Raw genomic sequence first — 16,799 nt, forward strand, 5'->3', positions numbered from 1 at the left:
TTAGTGCACACATATATGTTTCTTATATCAAAAGAAAATTTCAAATATTCTGTTAGTTATGAAGGAAAATGCAAAATATAGTTGTAATTGCCCTCAGTCTCCCTACCACCAATAACCTGTCATTTAACAGGTCAGCCTGTGGAGGGCGCTGCAGTCAGCAGCTCCTCTTCTCTCTGGAGGAATGTAAGACAGAATTCCTCCCTGGAACAAAAGGACCTGTTAACCAGACAGCCACATGGGAAGCACCACAGAGGGGTTATTGTGCATGAGTGAAAACTTTTTGTTTCTCCTCCATGAATACTGACACTTTAATTCACCAACATCATCATCATAACACACTGTGGTATGGAGCCACTGCTGAATGTGCAGTTACCAAAGTAGTGTTAAACCAAAGTGTATCATTCTCTGGCTTCCTCTGTGCGCCCCAAAACACAGAAATACTGTCAAACTTATACTGTATCTTGGAATTTCATAGAGCTTATGTTCTTCAGAGCTGCAGCTCACAGGCTTATGTTCTCACCATTGTTTCTGGGGAATTGTTTTTTTTTTTTTAAACATTATAAACAGCTAAACAGCTGATTATATCGTACAATAAAACACAAACTACGTGGTGTCTTTTTAAAAATTGATTTGAGTATTTATTTAAGCTCTATCTTTAAATTTGACATTCTTAAACAGCAATATATATATATATATATATACATATATATGTGTGTGTAGAGTTATTTTTTATTTTGAATCCTCTTTTCTTAAAAAATGTAAAAACAAGTTTGATAGTAGTATTTGAATCTCTTTCCAATAAATATTAAGTAGTTTTAAGTAGTCAAGATAAGTGTTTTTTACTCTAGCACAACAATCTGCACTGCACTGTTCTGTCTTTCTTTAAGACACAAATCTTTGGGAATTTCTTGAGAAAAGTTGATATCTATGGGAAAGAGAAAGAAATATTTATTTGTGCATTTGCTTTTTTGGAGAAAAAAGTGGTTTTACAGCTCAGTTTAGAAATATATAACACTGAGACTTTTATGGTGCGGACAAAAATTAAAGAAGCAAAATAAAATAAATTTAAAAAAGATTAAAAGGTTTTTACTCACCATTTAAGCACTTATGTAGGCTCACCAATACATTTTTTTTTTCACAAAAATATAACTGAATAACATTTAAATTGGTTCATAAATATGAATTGAATTATAAAAATCAGGATATGATGACCAGATGTCCCTGTTTTCTGTGCCTGGCCTTAGCTGTCCCCAGGAAATGTCCCTCTTTTTAACTGTGTGTTAAAGAAGACGGGATAAGAAAAAGAGTGAAAAAATCAAGGAGGTAAAACAAAGATATGATTATAGAGCCTGACAATTTATAATTCCAAACAATGTTTTTGAGATAAAACACAAAAATCAAGCATACAGTGAGAATCTGTTAGCCAAAGCATTTTCAGTAATAGTGTGCGATTTATCATTAAAGATTGTAGAGGAAGAAGACCATGGCAGCATAAACTATGATATTCTGCCACGGTTAGCACCAACTGTGATTTCTTTTTTTACATTCTTTATTACAATACAACAGTTACCATGGTCCAAATAACAAATTGTAACTGTCTGCCTTTTCATTTCATAATAACACTGGATATTCTAATGACATATCGACTGCTAAACTGATAATATCTCGTTTTCATTTCAGACATCAGAAATGACCTTTTCTGATTTTTTTTTTTTCTTTTTGGTCAAAAAAGTGGACTCTGGGCTCTTGACCTCAGTATATACAGTCCTGTCTGCAACCCTGATGTTCATGTGGATGTTTGTAAGATTAAAAAAGTGCTGCAGGTCCAACATTTTTCTCTAGAATGAAACTCCTAAAACTCCTGACAGTGCTACTATCTTTTCGCAGGGGAAAGGGCTATAATTACATGTAGTTTGTGCACAGTATCTGCCTTCTCCTATCAAAAAAGAAAAAGCTTTTCCTCTCAATCCCCGAGGGGGCTATGACAGCCCCTATACCCCTAGTCCCGCCCACCCCCTCTGCCCTATCTCAGGCATTAACATGCAAAAAACAACATAAGTCACGGAAAAGCAAATCATGCCAAAATAAGGAATCCACAAACAGTTTTGGGAATTAACAGTGAGTGATGCGTTGGGCCCTGCAGGCGCGCTAACCTGGCGATGGGCAGAGGTTTAGAAAGCGTAGTAGCGGAAAACAATGGAAAAGTTGTGTTTGTGAACAGGTTGGGAAAGTTTTGGCCCAAAAAGAGTTGTAGCGCTCTTCCTCCTTGCACGGATGCGGTTTCGGGAATCGATAACATGTAAGTTTTGGTACACTCACTGAACAGTTTATTTGTAATTAACCTCATTACAGTACAGTTTGAAACTTTGCCAACATTTAAGTTTTTTAAAAAGTGACTGTTTTCATGCTTTTCTTGCGGTTAGGCTGCGGGGGGAACTGGACCACAACTCCAAAAGGTGCTTGGAACTGTAATACCCGTGGAGTTAAAATGTGTGTGTGAAACCTAACAAAGAAAAGACATGAACAATGGCAGAAAGAGAGAGGAAGAACGCGGCTGTGTATCGCAGCGTCTCTTTCAAAAAGTTTGGCTCCTGGAGCGCCAACAGGAGTGAAGACCAACAACACAAATCAGAGGATTTGGAGGCAGCTGGCGTCGCCCTTCCCCCGGAGCCCAGCGGAGCAGAACAAGCCTTGGCGACGCGTAATGTCAGTGTGTCAAGAAAAGTTTCCAAAATCTCTGCCACCACCACCGCCGCCGCCGCCAGCCTCCCTCCAACCGCAGATTCAAAGAGAGGCTCCTCCACTCCTCTCTCCTCTATTTCTCCATCCATCCGCCAGCTCACTGAGAAGTTCAGCAGCAGCGACTCGACGCGCAGAGCCTCGCCGGGAGACGGCGCAGCAGTGACGCGGGGGAGCAGCACTCTTCCCCGGGCTAGGAGCTCCAGGAGAGAGGGGTCTCCGTCTCGCAAATCTTTTCACGAGGACAGCGGTGGAGGATATTTTCAGGATAGTGATACTCCTACAGCTGCAGAGCCACCAACAGACAACAAACTGCAAAAGTTTCACTCTGGCACCGACTCTGTGTCAGGCTCAGACTCAGAGAAGAGGATTTTTACCCGTTTATCAACCGACAGCAGCTGCAACTCTGGTAAGAGAGATTATTCACAGATCAATGCATGTGCCTCTGAGCCCAAAAAGACTTTGACTACAGATGAGGAAGAGGATGTTACTATTAGAGGGGTTCCTCCACCCTGTAAATCTCACAGAACTTATCTCTCCACACACCACAGTGACTTTATTCCCCTGCACTCTGACAAGTGGCCCAGTGTCACCAAAATTAGACAGATTTTTGATGAAAGACGAAGCAAAGCTACGAAGCAGCACAAGGCTGACACTTGCGAGAGTTTAAAAGTAGCAGCCAGAGGGCATCAGCAGGAGCTCAGTCCCAGTGAGAGTGCTCCCCTCTTGGATAGAGGTGACAAACTCTCACCTTGCATTTCTGCTAATGAATCCAGTTGCCTGTCTTTAGGGGGAGCACAAAGCAGAGAAAGGAGTGCTGCTAAAGAGACTTTTTGTTACGGTATGGACTTTTATTCCAAAGCTGACCACCAGCGCTACTCAAATGATGAGGAGGCAGACATAGAGACACAAAGTTCTAGTAACAACAGAGTTTCTGGCAGAAATACTTTTCACAGCAGCAGCAGTCGCAGTTGCACTGGGGGTAGTCACTACCGTCGGATTAACCCATCTCCACACAGATCTCATAGTCCCAGCACTGAGGCAGAGGCTGCACATCAGACCCTCAGGACGACAAGATTGACATCTGACCCCGGCCCTGACCTTCAACCCCCTGCTACTTCGTCTCGGAGTCGATCGGAGAGCCAAGACACCTCCTCCTGCTCCTCCTCTCTTCAGCAGCCGACAGTGAGGGAGAGAAGGGATAGACAGGGGGTCGGGCTGCCCAGGGATAGTTTACATTCCTCACATAGCTCCTCTAGAGCGCCAGCCCCCACCTCCTCCTCCTCCTCCCCCTTCTCTGCTCCAGCTCCAGATAAAGCCATTACCTCCTCCTCCTCAACTGTAGCTCCCTCCACCGAGCAAAGAGCCCCTGCAAGAGTTGCCTCTCCCCTCAGGTCCCGCTGGAGGTTTAGCTCTGGAGACGAAGAGGAGGAGCACACCAGGAGAAGAAAAGGAGGTGGAGGAGGTGGTTGGGGTGTTCCTTCTGGCCCTGCTCCTGCTTCCATCTCCTACAGGGCAGGAGAAAGGGGCGCCACAGAGCGAGGAGGCAGCTATTTATCCCGCAGTAAAAATGGCTGGTGGGGTGCCAAGGGCATTGGCAGGTCTTCGGGCAGTGAGGAGGACAGCCCTGGTTCTTTAGGCCCCCACAGTCGAGAGGCAGTGCGCCGCCGCTCACTAAGAAAGAAGAAGAAGGTCAGTGGAGCTGCTCTAGCAACAGGCCGTGATGATTATGATGATCATGATGGCGAATCAGAAGACAGCGACAGTGACACAACCTTGACAATGGAACACTTAGAGAGGCACCGCCAGCAAAACACTGGAGGAGAATTTGTGTCTCGGAGCCACTCGGCAAGAGAACCCAGTGGTCATAGCAACAGAGCCAGGGTCCAGCAATGGGAGCGCATCTCCTCACCTGTGTCATCCACGACACTTCCTGGTGTGTCACGAGTGTCAAAGGTTAACATCCCCCCATTTGTTTCCAGTCCCGGTGGTTCACGTTGCAGCAGCCGATATTCCAGCACTGAGACACTGAAGGAGGAGGACCAGGCTGGCTGCACCAACCGTGCAACAAATAGCAGAAGTGCGTCCTCGTCCATGCTGAGTAAAACCTACCATGGCAACTTCACCATGTACCGCTCACCAAGCTTTGGCCATGGGGATAACTTCTCCCGTACCCCTTTGCGGGTGCGCCCCAAGATTGTGCCAACAGTCACCCCCTTACCTAGTGTACTTTCCAGAGAAGGTGGGGTCTCTGCGGGGGTTAGGGGTGGTGAGACCATGGCAAGTAAGACAACAGGTGGGGATGGTGTAGATGATAGTGATACAAACCGAATATCCATGTCCAACCCGGATATCACCTCAGAAACGATGTCACTCTTAAGCTTTCTTAAATCTGACTTGTCAGAACTTAAGGTGCGAAAAACGAGTGGAGACAAATCTGGGGGCGGTGAGGGGTCATCAGTGTACAGGATGGGCTCACGGACTCATGGTGGAACCCTTCTACCTTCTGGCCGTCGCCCATCGCTGAAAGACCTGACGGCCACTCTACGGCGAGCGAAATCCTTCACTTATTCTGACAAACCCTCACCGGCTGTGAGGTGTTACTTGACTGGTGGCACCACAAAGAGGAGCTCCTCAGAGCAGCAGCTCGACTTAGATGGAGAGAGGGATGGAGGGAGGGTGTCGGTGTCAGACAGGGAAGTAGAAAGTGATGGGGGTGATTTTAGGATCGGGAGAGGACAAAGAATGAGGGATTATGGTTTTGATGATGATGATGAGGACGTAATCCCTCCATTGCAGGAGAGGTATGTGCAGGAAGCCAGGCAGGTCATTCGAGACATCTGCCAGATGAGTACTCGAGAAGATGATGATGATGATGTAGATGTAAGGAGAACTGACGATGATTTGGATCACGAGTGTTTCCAGGTCAAGAAAACAAATGAGGAGCGGGAGAGAGCAGGAGTGTGCGTTAAGGATGAGGCGAGGACAGATCAAGAGGGTGAGTTTAAGAACACAAAAGACAGGGATAAACATGAGAGGGAGAGAGAGAACAAGGAGAGGGAGAAGAGCGAGAGGGATGGACAAAGTATGCAGTCGGAGAAGCTAAACAGCAGGGGCACAGAGTACAGGGAGAAGGCGAAGAGACAGAGCAGAGAGACAGAGAGAGCCTTACTGAAGGGTGACTCGGAGGAAAGCATGTTCTACGATCGCTCCGTGGATGAACTTTCAGGCCATGAGTCGAGTTTAACAGATGAAGGGATTGTAACAGAGCCAGAGACGGGCCCCAGTGACCCCTCCGAGAGGTCATTCCTTGGGTCAGCAGGGGTTAATTTAGGGTCACGAAATGCTAGGGATGTGCTAGGGCAGCCTGTCATTGCATGGAAGCAGTCGGCTCTCCATGAGGCAGAAGGGTTCAAACAGGAGAGGGAGGGGATGACAGAGAACAGCATGAATTGTACAAACCGTCTGAATGAAGTTGACGTCCCTCCTTCCTTGCCTCTATCTTCGCATGTGGCTGAGAGTGACAGTATCATCATGGAGTTGAGCAGCACCACTGGTATCAACAGCGAGGAGATCAACACCAACAGTGCTGTGTCGCAGAGGTCAGCAGGCACTGCAGGAGGAGGAGGAGGACATGAAGCCCCTGCGACCCCAAGTGCTATCCGTCGAAGGCGCAAGTTTTCCCCTTCAGGCAGTAATAACACAGGCTCTGATTCCAGTAATGGCAGTAATGCAGAGTCAACAGTAGCAGCTGTTGGAAACGGGGAGTCCACAGTTTACCGCTCTCTTAGTGACCCCATGCCTCAGCGTTGCTGTTCTGTGGCAGAGGAAGGGAATAACAATTTTTCCTCTGTAGACAGCAACCTGTTAGGATCTCTATCTGTCAAAGGAGGAGGAGGAGGTGCTCCAGATGCCTCTGCTGCAGCCACTTTGTCAGAGTACAAGGGCAGCGTAGCCAGCGACTTGTCAGTGTACAGTGATGGAGGGCTCCGTGATGATGGTGTTCAAGACTACAGCGGGGTGATCAGGAGCATTGTAGCTGAGCCAGGTGCAATGGACAGACTGATGGCGGATGATCATGCCAATGGAAAAGCTCCTAAGAAGAAGTCATTCAGTGACCCCAGTCGACGTAGCGATGCTCCTTTACTGTCCCAGAATGACCCTCAGTTCAAAGGTCAGACTGGCAGCACTCACCCAATCAGTGAGCTGGATCAACCTGGCCAGATTCCACCTTCCAGCAGTGAGCCAATCTTGAGTGAGCAGAGAGAGAAGCTGTGGGAGCCTGAAGTTAAACCTAAACATGCCTTGATGACAGAGCCGCACAACATCAAGAAGGTTCGTTCCCAGTCAGAATGCTCCCCACACTCTGATAACCATGATGATGAAGATGATGATGTAATAGACCAAGGTGGAGAAGAGGAAGAGGTGCAAAAGTTTAACTTTGAACTCAAGCTAGCTGGCGTTCTGTCCCCAAGAATGGTTCGTCGGCCCGGCAGAAAACGTCCGAACAGGCTGGCTCAGTTCTTCCCACATGAGGACCCATTTGAGCCCCAAGAACTGGGTTCAGAAATGCAAGAGGATCACAACAACCTCACCCCTCCTCTCCCCACTCTGCCACTGCAGTCCAAATCCAAAACTAGACTGAAGCATGTCCGCCACGCCAGCGAACCTGCCACTTTTATCCCCATCTCCCCACCGCCACACCTCCAAACACTAAAGGAAGGGGACTGCCTTGCCATCCGACCAACTGCAGAACCTCCAACCTTGAGGCTCCCTCCAGGAGACGAAGCCCCGTCTCTGGAGGATGTGACCCAGAAATATATCCTGGAACTGGGCGCTGCTGAGGGCCAAGGGCCTCTTCCAGCGGCCAGGGATGGAGCTTCAGTGTCGGCTTCAGAGGGGCCCAGCGAGACCGGCACCAGTGGAATTACAGAAGCTGGACCGCAGAAGAAGAGCACAGAGGAGACTGCGTCCACGGCTACCCCACAGAGGACCAAACCCAGAGTGGTGAGTCTACATTTTTTAGATCTTAAATGCGTGAGTGTGTGCAAGTCTGCAGTCCTGTTGCATGGTGTCATTGAGTTCATGTCATATATGGTTCTAAATTCGGTTGTCTTGGTTGTTTTTTTGTGAGTGAGAAAGATGGAGGAACAGGGTGAAACTGGATTTTTAGTGGTATAATGGAAGATAGATGGATTTTTTAGTTAATGCCAGTTAAAACAACCCATAAAATTGTCTCATACAGTTGACTTGTTCTTATGGTTTCATACTGAAACCCAAAGGCACACAAGTGTGTGTGCCTGTGCTTTTATGAAGTGTTGTGAATCAGGACTCATATGGTTAATTTCAGAGTGCATTTGGGAACAGTGCTACAATACAGAAGCCATTAAAGGCTGAGCAGTGTTAAACAAACATCAGAGGATGTTATTAGTTTGATTAAACAAATCTCAGACAAAGGGCATTAAGGAGTAGACCAAGGCCCACTGAGTGTGTGTGTGTTTTCATTTATTTGTTTCATCCAGTATTGATTGTCTCTGTGCCAGAACTATAGTCATAAAGAGGGGATGTCATAAACAGTTCACCCAAACACAAGATTGTGTGTGTGATGTCTGTGATGCTGCATTTACTCAGCAGTGTCTAAACACTGGGAGACTCCTGGCTTGTTATATCACAGTACAGAAAGTTAACTGATGAAAAATCAGTATCAAACAGTAAACCAATATTTTTGGAAACCAACACTAGGTAGAATAAATATTACATTATAAAATTAGAAACTAAACTTTGCATTGTACGATAAACCTTAACTTACTTAAAAATCTAAATACAGATAAATGCTCAGATTTTCACTGCTTGATTATTTTGGTGAAAAGAATTAGCAATAGCAATATTATCATGATATCTATACAAAAGAAACAATAATGTTATCATTTAATTTCATTTTTAACTTCCTTTATATTGCATTTTGTCTCTGTTTTGGCAAATGAATTACACTCAAAATAAAAGTGTAGGGATGTTGATATGGTTGAGTCTACAACCATAGCTGTAACTGATTAAAGAGCTTTTTTAAAATATTATTTTTGTGTATTTTGCCTTTTGACAGGGATACGTAAAGATATGACAGGGAAGGGGATATAAAAAGGGGATGACACACAGCAAATAGGCCGCAGCCACTGCAAAGGACTGATAGCCTCAGGATATGGGGAGCATGCTCTACCACCTGAGCTACAGGGACACCCAATTTAAGAGCATGTTTATCTCAATCTCAACTTTTTTACTCATAATATTAACTTTTTTTGTCATAATTATGACCCTTTGTCTTAAAAGTATGACTTTGTATCTCAGAATTTTTAGTCTAATTCATATATTTGACTTTTCATTTCCATGTTTTAACTTGTAATTTTGACTTTTTAACTTAAAATTTCCACCTTTGACTGAAAATTTCCACTTTTTAGTCTCATAATTATAATTTACTATTATAAGTATGACTTATGGGGATTTTTTTTATTTTACTGGAGGAAAGTGGCTTCCATAGTATGTAGTATATTTAAGAGTAGCTGGATTATTTACACACTACTATCATATGTTTATTTCTAACATGTTATCAATTGATCTTTGTGTTCATTTATTAAATACCATAGTTATGGTTAGCAGCATATAATACAGCTCAGCCAATAAGGTTTGTTAACAGCCACTCATGAGATTTGACAGTGCAGAGCAGTGTCATCTAAATGTGTCTGTCAGTGTTCCTCTCTGTGGACTTTGTCATTCATTGCTTCACACAGACCTCCTGGTACGCATGTAAACATTGCGTCTCCTGGAGGTCTCTGCATGAAGTCAAGGTTATTATTACAGTCACAGTGTGACTCTGAATAGGTGTGGAGAAGGTAAAAACAACACAGGCTTTACCTTCTTGTCTGAGCTCAGGACAGAAGGTGCCGACACATCATCCATCCAGGGTTTTGCTTCATTACATCATCACTGCTGTTTTTAAATTGTAGTGACTCTTTTGCAGCCCTGGACTCATCCTGCTGTGGTAGGGAGGCCAAATGTTGCCTTACTTGTCACTGTGTGGGTTTCAGCAATGCGGACCATGTTGTTTTTAATTGTGTAGCTGTCATTCTCTCACAAAGCTTCTTTTCTATAAATTCATGTTATTTAAATCCATTTCCCTGCTCTTGATTAGTTGTTAATTGTTTTATTTCCTTGCCCATTGTCTTTACTTGTTGCTGTAGTGACATTAGCAGTAGCTGGCGAGCAACCTCACTGTGCAGGAAATGGGTTTAGGGAAATAGGAAGTTGTTGTGGTTACTGAAGTGTTTGATGATGTCCAGCGCTGCCGGCTGGCGTGTGTGTGCGTGCACGCCATTGTGTCGAGTCTGTGTGCATATTTGTGACTTTCCCGCGTGTGTGTATTATAAGCTGGTTTCCTCTTGCTTTCTTCTTCTTTCTGTGTGTGTGTGTGTGTGTGTGTGTGTGTGTGTGTGTGTGTGTGTGTGTGCATGTGTATGTTGATTGTCTGGAATACATCAATGGCTTGCTCAAACGTTTGGAGCCCAGAGGGTTTAGAGCACTGCCATACAGCGCCGGTGCACAGTGGCAGTGTGTGATTTGGACTGAACGAAAGAACAGTGGTGCCAAGCTAACATGGAGCACAGACAGACAGAAAGGAAGGAAGAAAGAAGGTGAGAGGGGGAGAGAATAAGAGAGCCTTTTCCTTTTCTGGAGAGCTGAGTGTGGCTCATTTCACCCACAGCACAGTGCCTGTTTTCTCACATCAAAAGCTTGCATTAATGTTGTTCTCAGCTAACCTTTCGTCACCATTTCTTCCTTTTTTATCTTTTCTCCTATTAGTCCAGATGCTGGATCAGTCAAAGCCTATAGTAATAGTCTGAAGATGCTGCAGTTTCACATCTATTTGTCTTTTTATTCTAATTCTCCAGCATTCCTCCTTGTGTTATCTTATTCCTCTCTTTGCCGTCTCTGTCTGTGTCTCGGAAACATTGCAGCAAAGTGAGGTCATAACGTTTGTCTTGGTGTGAGGCAGGCTGCCGAGCCAAATGTCAGGTAAGAGAGGGAAAGAAAGACAGAGATAAAAAAAAAAAAAAGAGAAGGGAGTTGGAAGGAAACACTTGGCGGCTAAAAAAAAAAGTTGCAGGATGAAAATAGAACTGAGGGAGAGCTGAAGAATGAAACAGTGATGGAGGGAGGGGGAGGGAGGGAACGAGAGTATAATGGGAGAAGGGTTTTAGTTGGAGGAGAGGTGGGCCACACGTACAAAATAAAATCTTAATCTTTCTTGATATGTGGTGGTTTACTTAAGTATTCAAAACCATATAGCATACGTTTGACTCGTGTTTACCTTTTTTGGTTCACTAGAACAAAATCCTATCACTCTTAAAGTGTATGCTGTGCTTCCAAGTGTTTGGAGCCTCAACTTGGGACTGATTTGGGGAAAAATAGCTTATCAATATTCATTTACAGAGATGCACCAATTGCAGTTTTCTTGGCCGTTTCAGTGTTTGATAGATGGAAATTAAAGGTAGCAGAGACTGCTGGCTCATGGATGGCTTTGCTGATCATGGCTGATCAAGCTGAGAGCCAGAAGACTTCAGCTTGATTGAGATTTCTGGGTTGAACTGTCCCTTTTAACGAATAAAGATGCACAGATCAATCGGTCAGCGACTGGAATCGGCAGGTTTTCAGCTTGATCGGCCATGATTGGCAGAGCCAGCCACAAGCCAGCTGCCTCTGCTACCTTTAATCGCCTTATTTCCACTATCTACCAAAAATATTTGTGTATTCACTCAATTATAATTATTCGAAAGTAAGAAAATCAGAATTGACCAGAAGTGAAATTATCAATTCGTATTTTTGATTGTGGGGTAAACTGTCCCTTTAAATGTGAAACATCTAATGCCAGACATGTTTATATGAGAATTACATGAGAATGTTCACAAACTGTTATTAATAGACAGTTATTGATAATACCCTGTAAATGCCCAAATTGAACATAAAACATTTTGTTGTGCACTGTTTCGTAAAATGGTCCCTAAATATGTTAAATATATAACTCCAGTTTGTCTTGTCAGTGTAATAATAGTGAGTGAATAATAATGATTCCTCCTGAATAAATGTGTGCGTGTGTGTTTCCTGTACTGTGTGAGTAGTTTTCACTTTAACAGGCAGCAGGAATGTGGCACATCGTTCCTTCTGCTCTTATTGCATAACAATCTTCAACTTCCCAAAAGAGCTGAAGACTCACAAGTGTGTCATGCATTTGTGACATATTTTAATATGCTATTGTAACAGTTGATAGTGACACTAAAGCAATCTGTTTTGGGCATTTTACCTGCAGGAATATGAAAAGCGTTTCTGTAAATCCCTGTGCTTTGATTTAAAAAAAGCCAAACATGTTATATTTTGCTTTAAAGATCCATTGTGTAAGATTTATACTTTTCGTGTCAGCGAATCTTGAAGAATCTGTTGGCAGAAATAGAATATAGTGTCACTTCTTCGTTAAATTAAAATGAGTCATTATGTCTACAGAGGGCGGGGGTCCTCTTTCGTGAGTCCACCATGTTGCGCAACCATGTTTCTACAGAAGCCTAATAACCAACAAACCAAACACTGGCTCTAGACACAGCCTTTTGTCTTTTTTCGTGGCCACCATTGGTCCTCCTACACGTAGAGTGAGATGAGTTTGCAATCTGTTAGCCAACTGCTAAATGCCACTAAATCCTACACACTGGTCCTGATCAAATTTAACAGTCTAAAATCAGCAACGTTATATCTACGATGAGAATCTGGTCAGTTATTCAAAACCAATTCTTGGTACTTGCTACAGACACATTGTAGTCTGTACTCAAAAGGTCATCCAGCCAGAGTAACGTGTTTGTACGTACTGTACTTCTCGCACATCCTGCAAAGTCCTTTGTCCATGTATCATCTTTCATCCAGTCGATGAGGCCAGTAGAGGTTTACAGAGGATGCTAACAAGAGGGCTAATGGGAGAAAGAGAGAGGGACATAGACGGCCCTAGAGAAAGAAAAGACACAGAAAGTTTGGTTTGTGCTCAGCTCTGCATGGATTAAGTCTAAAAGCACAGTGTTTATATCTTCAGATTTATGACCGACTTTGTTTTATCAGGCCACCCACACGGAATCAAATACTTTCCTTCTGCACAGTCTTTTTGCTTTCATTCCCCTGTTGCTGCAGAGGAACAGTAAAGGTAGAGATGCATGTACTGAAGCATTGAGCTGGTTTGCTCTTGGTTCATATAGGCTTTAGTTTAAATTAGTATTGAGAGGCTAAAACAGGCTTATTGCTTTTTAGAATTTGGATGTTCTTTGGCACTCATATGAAACGAACACATCTTACTTCTCTTTCAGACTTCACATAACTTCATTGACTCTGCATTACATGAACAAACCAATAGAGTGATGGAGCCAACTAGATGGCTATGCTGATTGGATGAATTAATGAATGGTTCTTGCATGAACAGTGCAAATGGTTTTTATTATGTTATGTTAACAACTTCAAATTAAGGTCTTCAAATTCAGGTTTTAATCACCACTTTGAAACCCGTGTCGTAACTTTAATACAATATTGTCTTTTAATGGTGCAAATGGAGAATTCATTGGCTATTTCAATGTTGGGTATAGTCTACAGGGCATTTCAAAATTGTGAAAATGAGATTGCAATTTAGATTTTGGAGTGGGTTTTTTTTTAATTATTTTTTTTGCCAGACCAACCCGCCCTTAAGATGAGCTATCACTGTAAAAGTTTGGATGTTTGTGAGTCACAAATGCATTGCAACACCCAAAAACTGCTGCTCTTGTGGTCTGGACTAAGTTAAAACATCCAAGCACGTTCTACTTCTGATCATATTTCAATCATTGGCGTCACAGAGGGGTATTTCCATTAGCTGTAAAAGGCAAAATAACTTTGTGACATCACTGATTGGGGCATGGTCAAAAGGGCAATATACTCACACATAGAGCAACTATTTTGGGCTGGGATTAAATATCTCTTATGGTTTAAAAAATGAAAGCGTTGACGTTGATTGTCTGATAGAAAATGCATCATCAAACCTTTTTTATTTTGAGATCAATGGACAGGAAGCATCCAGTAAATTGCTCCTTTTGAAAGCAGAGTTAAAAGTAAAGTTAAAGGACACGTTACGCACAGACATAAAGGATACAGTGTGGGTGCTGGGGGTCCTTCTTTTAACTTGCAAAGGTCAGCCCAGGTTTAGAGAGGGATGCTGAGCAAGGTAAAGGTGAAAGAGACATGAAAGGATGAGGACGTGGCTTGTTCTGGTTGAAGGTCTCCATGACTCAGCAGATGAGGAGGAAAAGGTGGGATGAATCAGAAGATCAAAATGACACAGAGGCTTGCTTAGACAATATGATGGCATCCATGAAGATCTTTGCTGGTTGATAAGATTGAATATAACAAGCATTTAACTGAAAAGAGACAAAAAAGGAACTAAACTGGTCCCTTAATGTTTGCTATGGTTTCTGTTCCTATGTGGATAAGTTCCCAGGAGAGCGGAGAACTTTCCCGTACCTCCAGCCATCTTGTCCTCTACTCCAAAGCTAAATGTTTTGCCCCTCTCTCTCTCTCTCTCTCTCTCTCTCTCTCTCTCTCTCTCTCATATACAGCCTGGTGTATTGCTTTTGGGACAGGCACAACAAAAATGTTTTGTGTTCCTCTGAGTGAGAGCGTGTTGGGGGGGATGATTTAAGAGGCCGATTTTAGAGATGCTGAAGCAATTTGGATGTTAGATAACTAACCATGGACAAGTGTGTGTGTGTGTGTGTGTGTGTGTGTGTGTATATATGAGCTTGTTTGTGGTTCATATTTGTGCAGCAAGCGGAAATCAAAAGCTCAGTCCAGTATATTGTTTCCTGTAACACTCCTCTCCTCGCCAGTCCAACTATTATTTCCTTCACTCTGCTTCTTGTGGAAGTGTGTGACTGTCATATTATTCTCATGGCCTTATGGTGAATACTGTATAAAGCTGGAGCATAAACGGTACGATAAATACTGCAGTAGGGCTGCAACTAACGATTAGTTTCATTATTGATTAATCTGCTGATTATTTTCACGATTAATTGTTTAATCTATAAAATGTAAAAAAAAAAAAAAAAAAAGTGAAAATCCCCATCATAATTTCTTAGAGCCCAAAGTGACGTCTTCAGATTACTTCTTTTGTCCAACAAACTGCCCAGAACCCAAAGACTCTTCATATACTCCCATGAATAACAAAGACAAGCAGCAAATCCTCACATTTAAGAAGCTGGAACCAGTAAATGTTTGACTTTTTTGCTTGAAAAATGACTGATGATTAATCGATTTGTTAAAATAGTCCTAATTAGCAAGACTAGACCTGGAAACAAGGAATACTGCTAATAATAGCTCTAATAAATTGTGGACAGGGTGTCTGTGATGTCCCCTGTAGGTTTCTGAAGAGCCATAGTGAAGCCATTGCCATTTTGGGACTGCATGACTCCAGCTAACTCCTGGTTTATCCAAAGTAGGCAAAGAGGTGGAGCATGGGTGAGGCTGAGGTGTCCAGGCTGCGGCACCCCCCCAAATTACGCTCAACTTTAAGCCTTATTATAATTTAAATGGGTGAGTTATGTAAAAGAAAAAAAAGCACCCCCGTACAAGCGTCATTGAGTGGGAAAATTAGCTATATAGACCCAAACCTTATTTTGTACCAGGCTGTAAACAGGTTTATTTCTACTGGAAATTCGGGCAATTTGATATTTTGGAGATCGACTTGCTCGCTTTTGGAGCCAGCCTTAAGTAGCCACACTAAGAACTGCAATTGTTGGCACTTCCATGTTATCTGAAACCAGGAACCATTTAGCTTAGCATAAATAGTGGAAACGGGGAAACTACTAGCCTGACACTGTCCAAAGGTAAAATGTAACTACTAGCACCTCTAAAGTGCACAAATTCATAAGCTATATCTTGTTTATTCTAAGATGTACAAAAACAGTTTTATGGGGGTGGGGGCGGGTGTTGGTGCAGTAACCTCCTGCTGTCTCTGCTGGTTGCCTGGCAGCTGCTCCCAGTTAAGGAATAGTCTGGCACGTAAACCACCATGAAACATCAAAGAAACATCAAATGTTTCTTTTTAAGGATTAATCAGGATTAATGTGATACAACTTTAAAGGTATTGGAAGATAGACTCTTTTATTTGGTCAAAGCTAGGCTTACTGTTTATCCCCTGTTTCCAGTCTTTGTGCTAAGCTAAGCTAAGCTAACAGGCTTTTGGCTTCTGCTACAGCACATGCAGTGCAATAACACTGTTAAATAAATATTTCTAAATATCGAAGTGGGCCTATTAGCTATGCAGTTCCTATATCTTTCTGACGTTTAGACATTTGAGGTTTGGGTAGTTTTGGATCGTTCATGCAGTTCTTCGTGGTTGGATTGCAGGTGATGGAGGTTGGTTGTGTTTCCTCTGGAAGTTCCCGCCACTGTTAGTCAGGTTTTACAAAGTACCTGTGTTTGTAACATGTCGTCCACCTCAAGGTCCTCCTAGACTGCATTTTTCTTGCTCCTCCCTTCTTCTTCAGCCATCATGCTAGCTAAACCCACAGTTGACACCAATTAGTCTGATGGCTAGCTGGTGTGAATGCGGGGCCCCTATATCCAGGTCTTCATCTGATAGGTCAAATGTTCATAGGCTTATTATGAATGCATAGCACATGTAAACAAAACAACTTTTCTAATTCATTGTATTTTAGACAGAATTTCATGTGTTTATTGTGATAATGATGAAAAGATTCATCAGTGAGCACTAATAAAGATAGTGATATCAACCTTCTCGTGTAATTCTGGGCAAGAAAACAAATCAATGTATTTCCCAAAATGTTGAACTATTCCTTGAACTTCTCTTTTTTCAGTCCTGTTTAAAAGAGAGTAAACACAACGGAAAGGAGGTTCTGAAGTCTAAAAGTCTACATATGACTTAAAAGAAAGAGGTAAAAATGAAATGCAGGCCTCATTCAGCCAGTCATAGCAATACTGATAAAGATATTTTA

The 16,799-nt window shown here is 42.9% G+C and overlaps 1 protein-coding gene across 1 annotated transcript in view; it reads left to right on the top strand.

The window, feature by feature from the left end:
• The first annotated feature begins 2,072 nt into the window (after positions 1–2,072).
• Positions 2,073–16,799, top strand: part of arhgef17 (Rho guanine nucleotide exchange factor (GEF) 17) — a 91,760-nt gene continuing 77,033 nt past the window's right edge. The window contains exons 1-2 of the mRNA XM_084718125.1: positions 2,073–2,299; positions 2,424–7,746. Coding sequence (XP_084574251.1) covers positions 2,527–7,746 — 5,220 coding nt within the window. The 5' untranslated portion in view covers positions 2,073–2,299; positions 2,424–2,526. The remainder of the gene's footprint in view (positions 2,300–2,423; positions 7,747–16,799) is intronic.

This window comes from Lutjanus erythropterus, chromosome 4 (assembly GCF_056507025.1).
Source record: "Lutjanus erythropterus isolate fLutEry1 chromosome 4, fLutEry1.hap2, whole genome shotgun sequence".
Lineage (NCBI taxonomy): Eukaryota > Metazoa > Chordata > Actinopteri > Lutjaniformes > Lutjanidae > Lutjanus > Lutjanus erythropterus.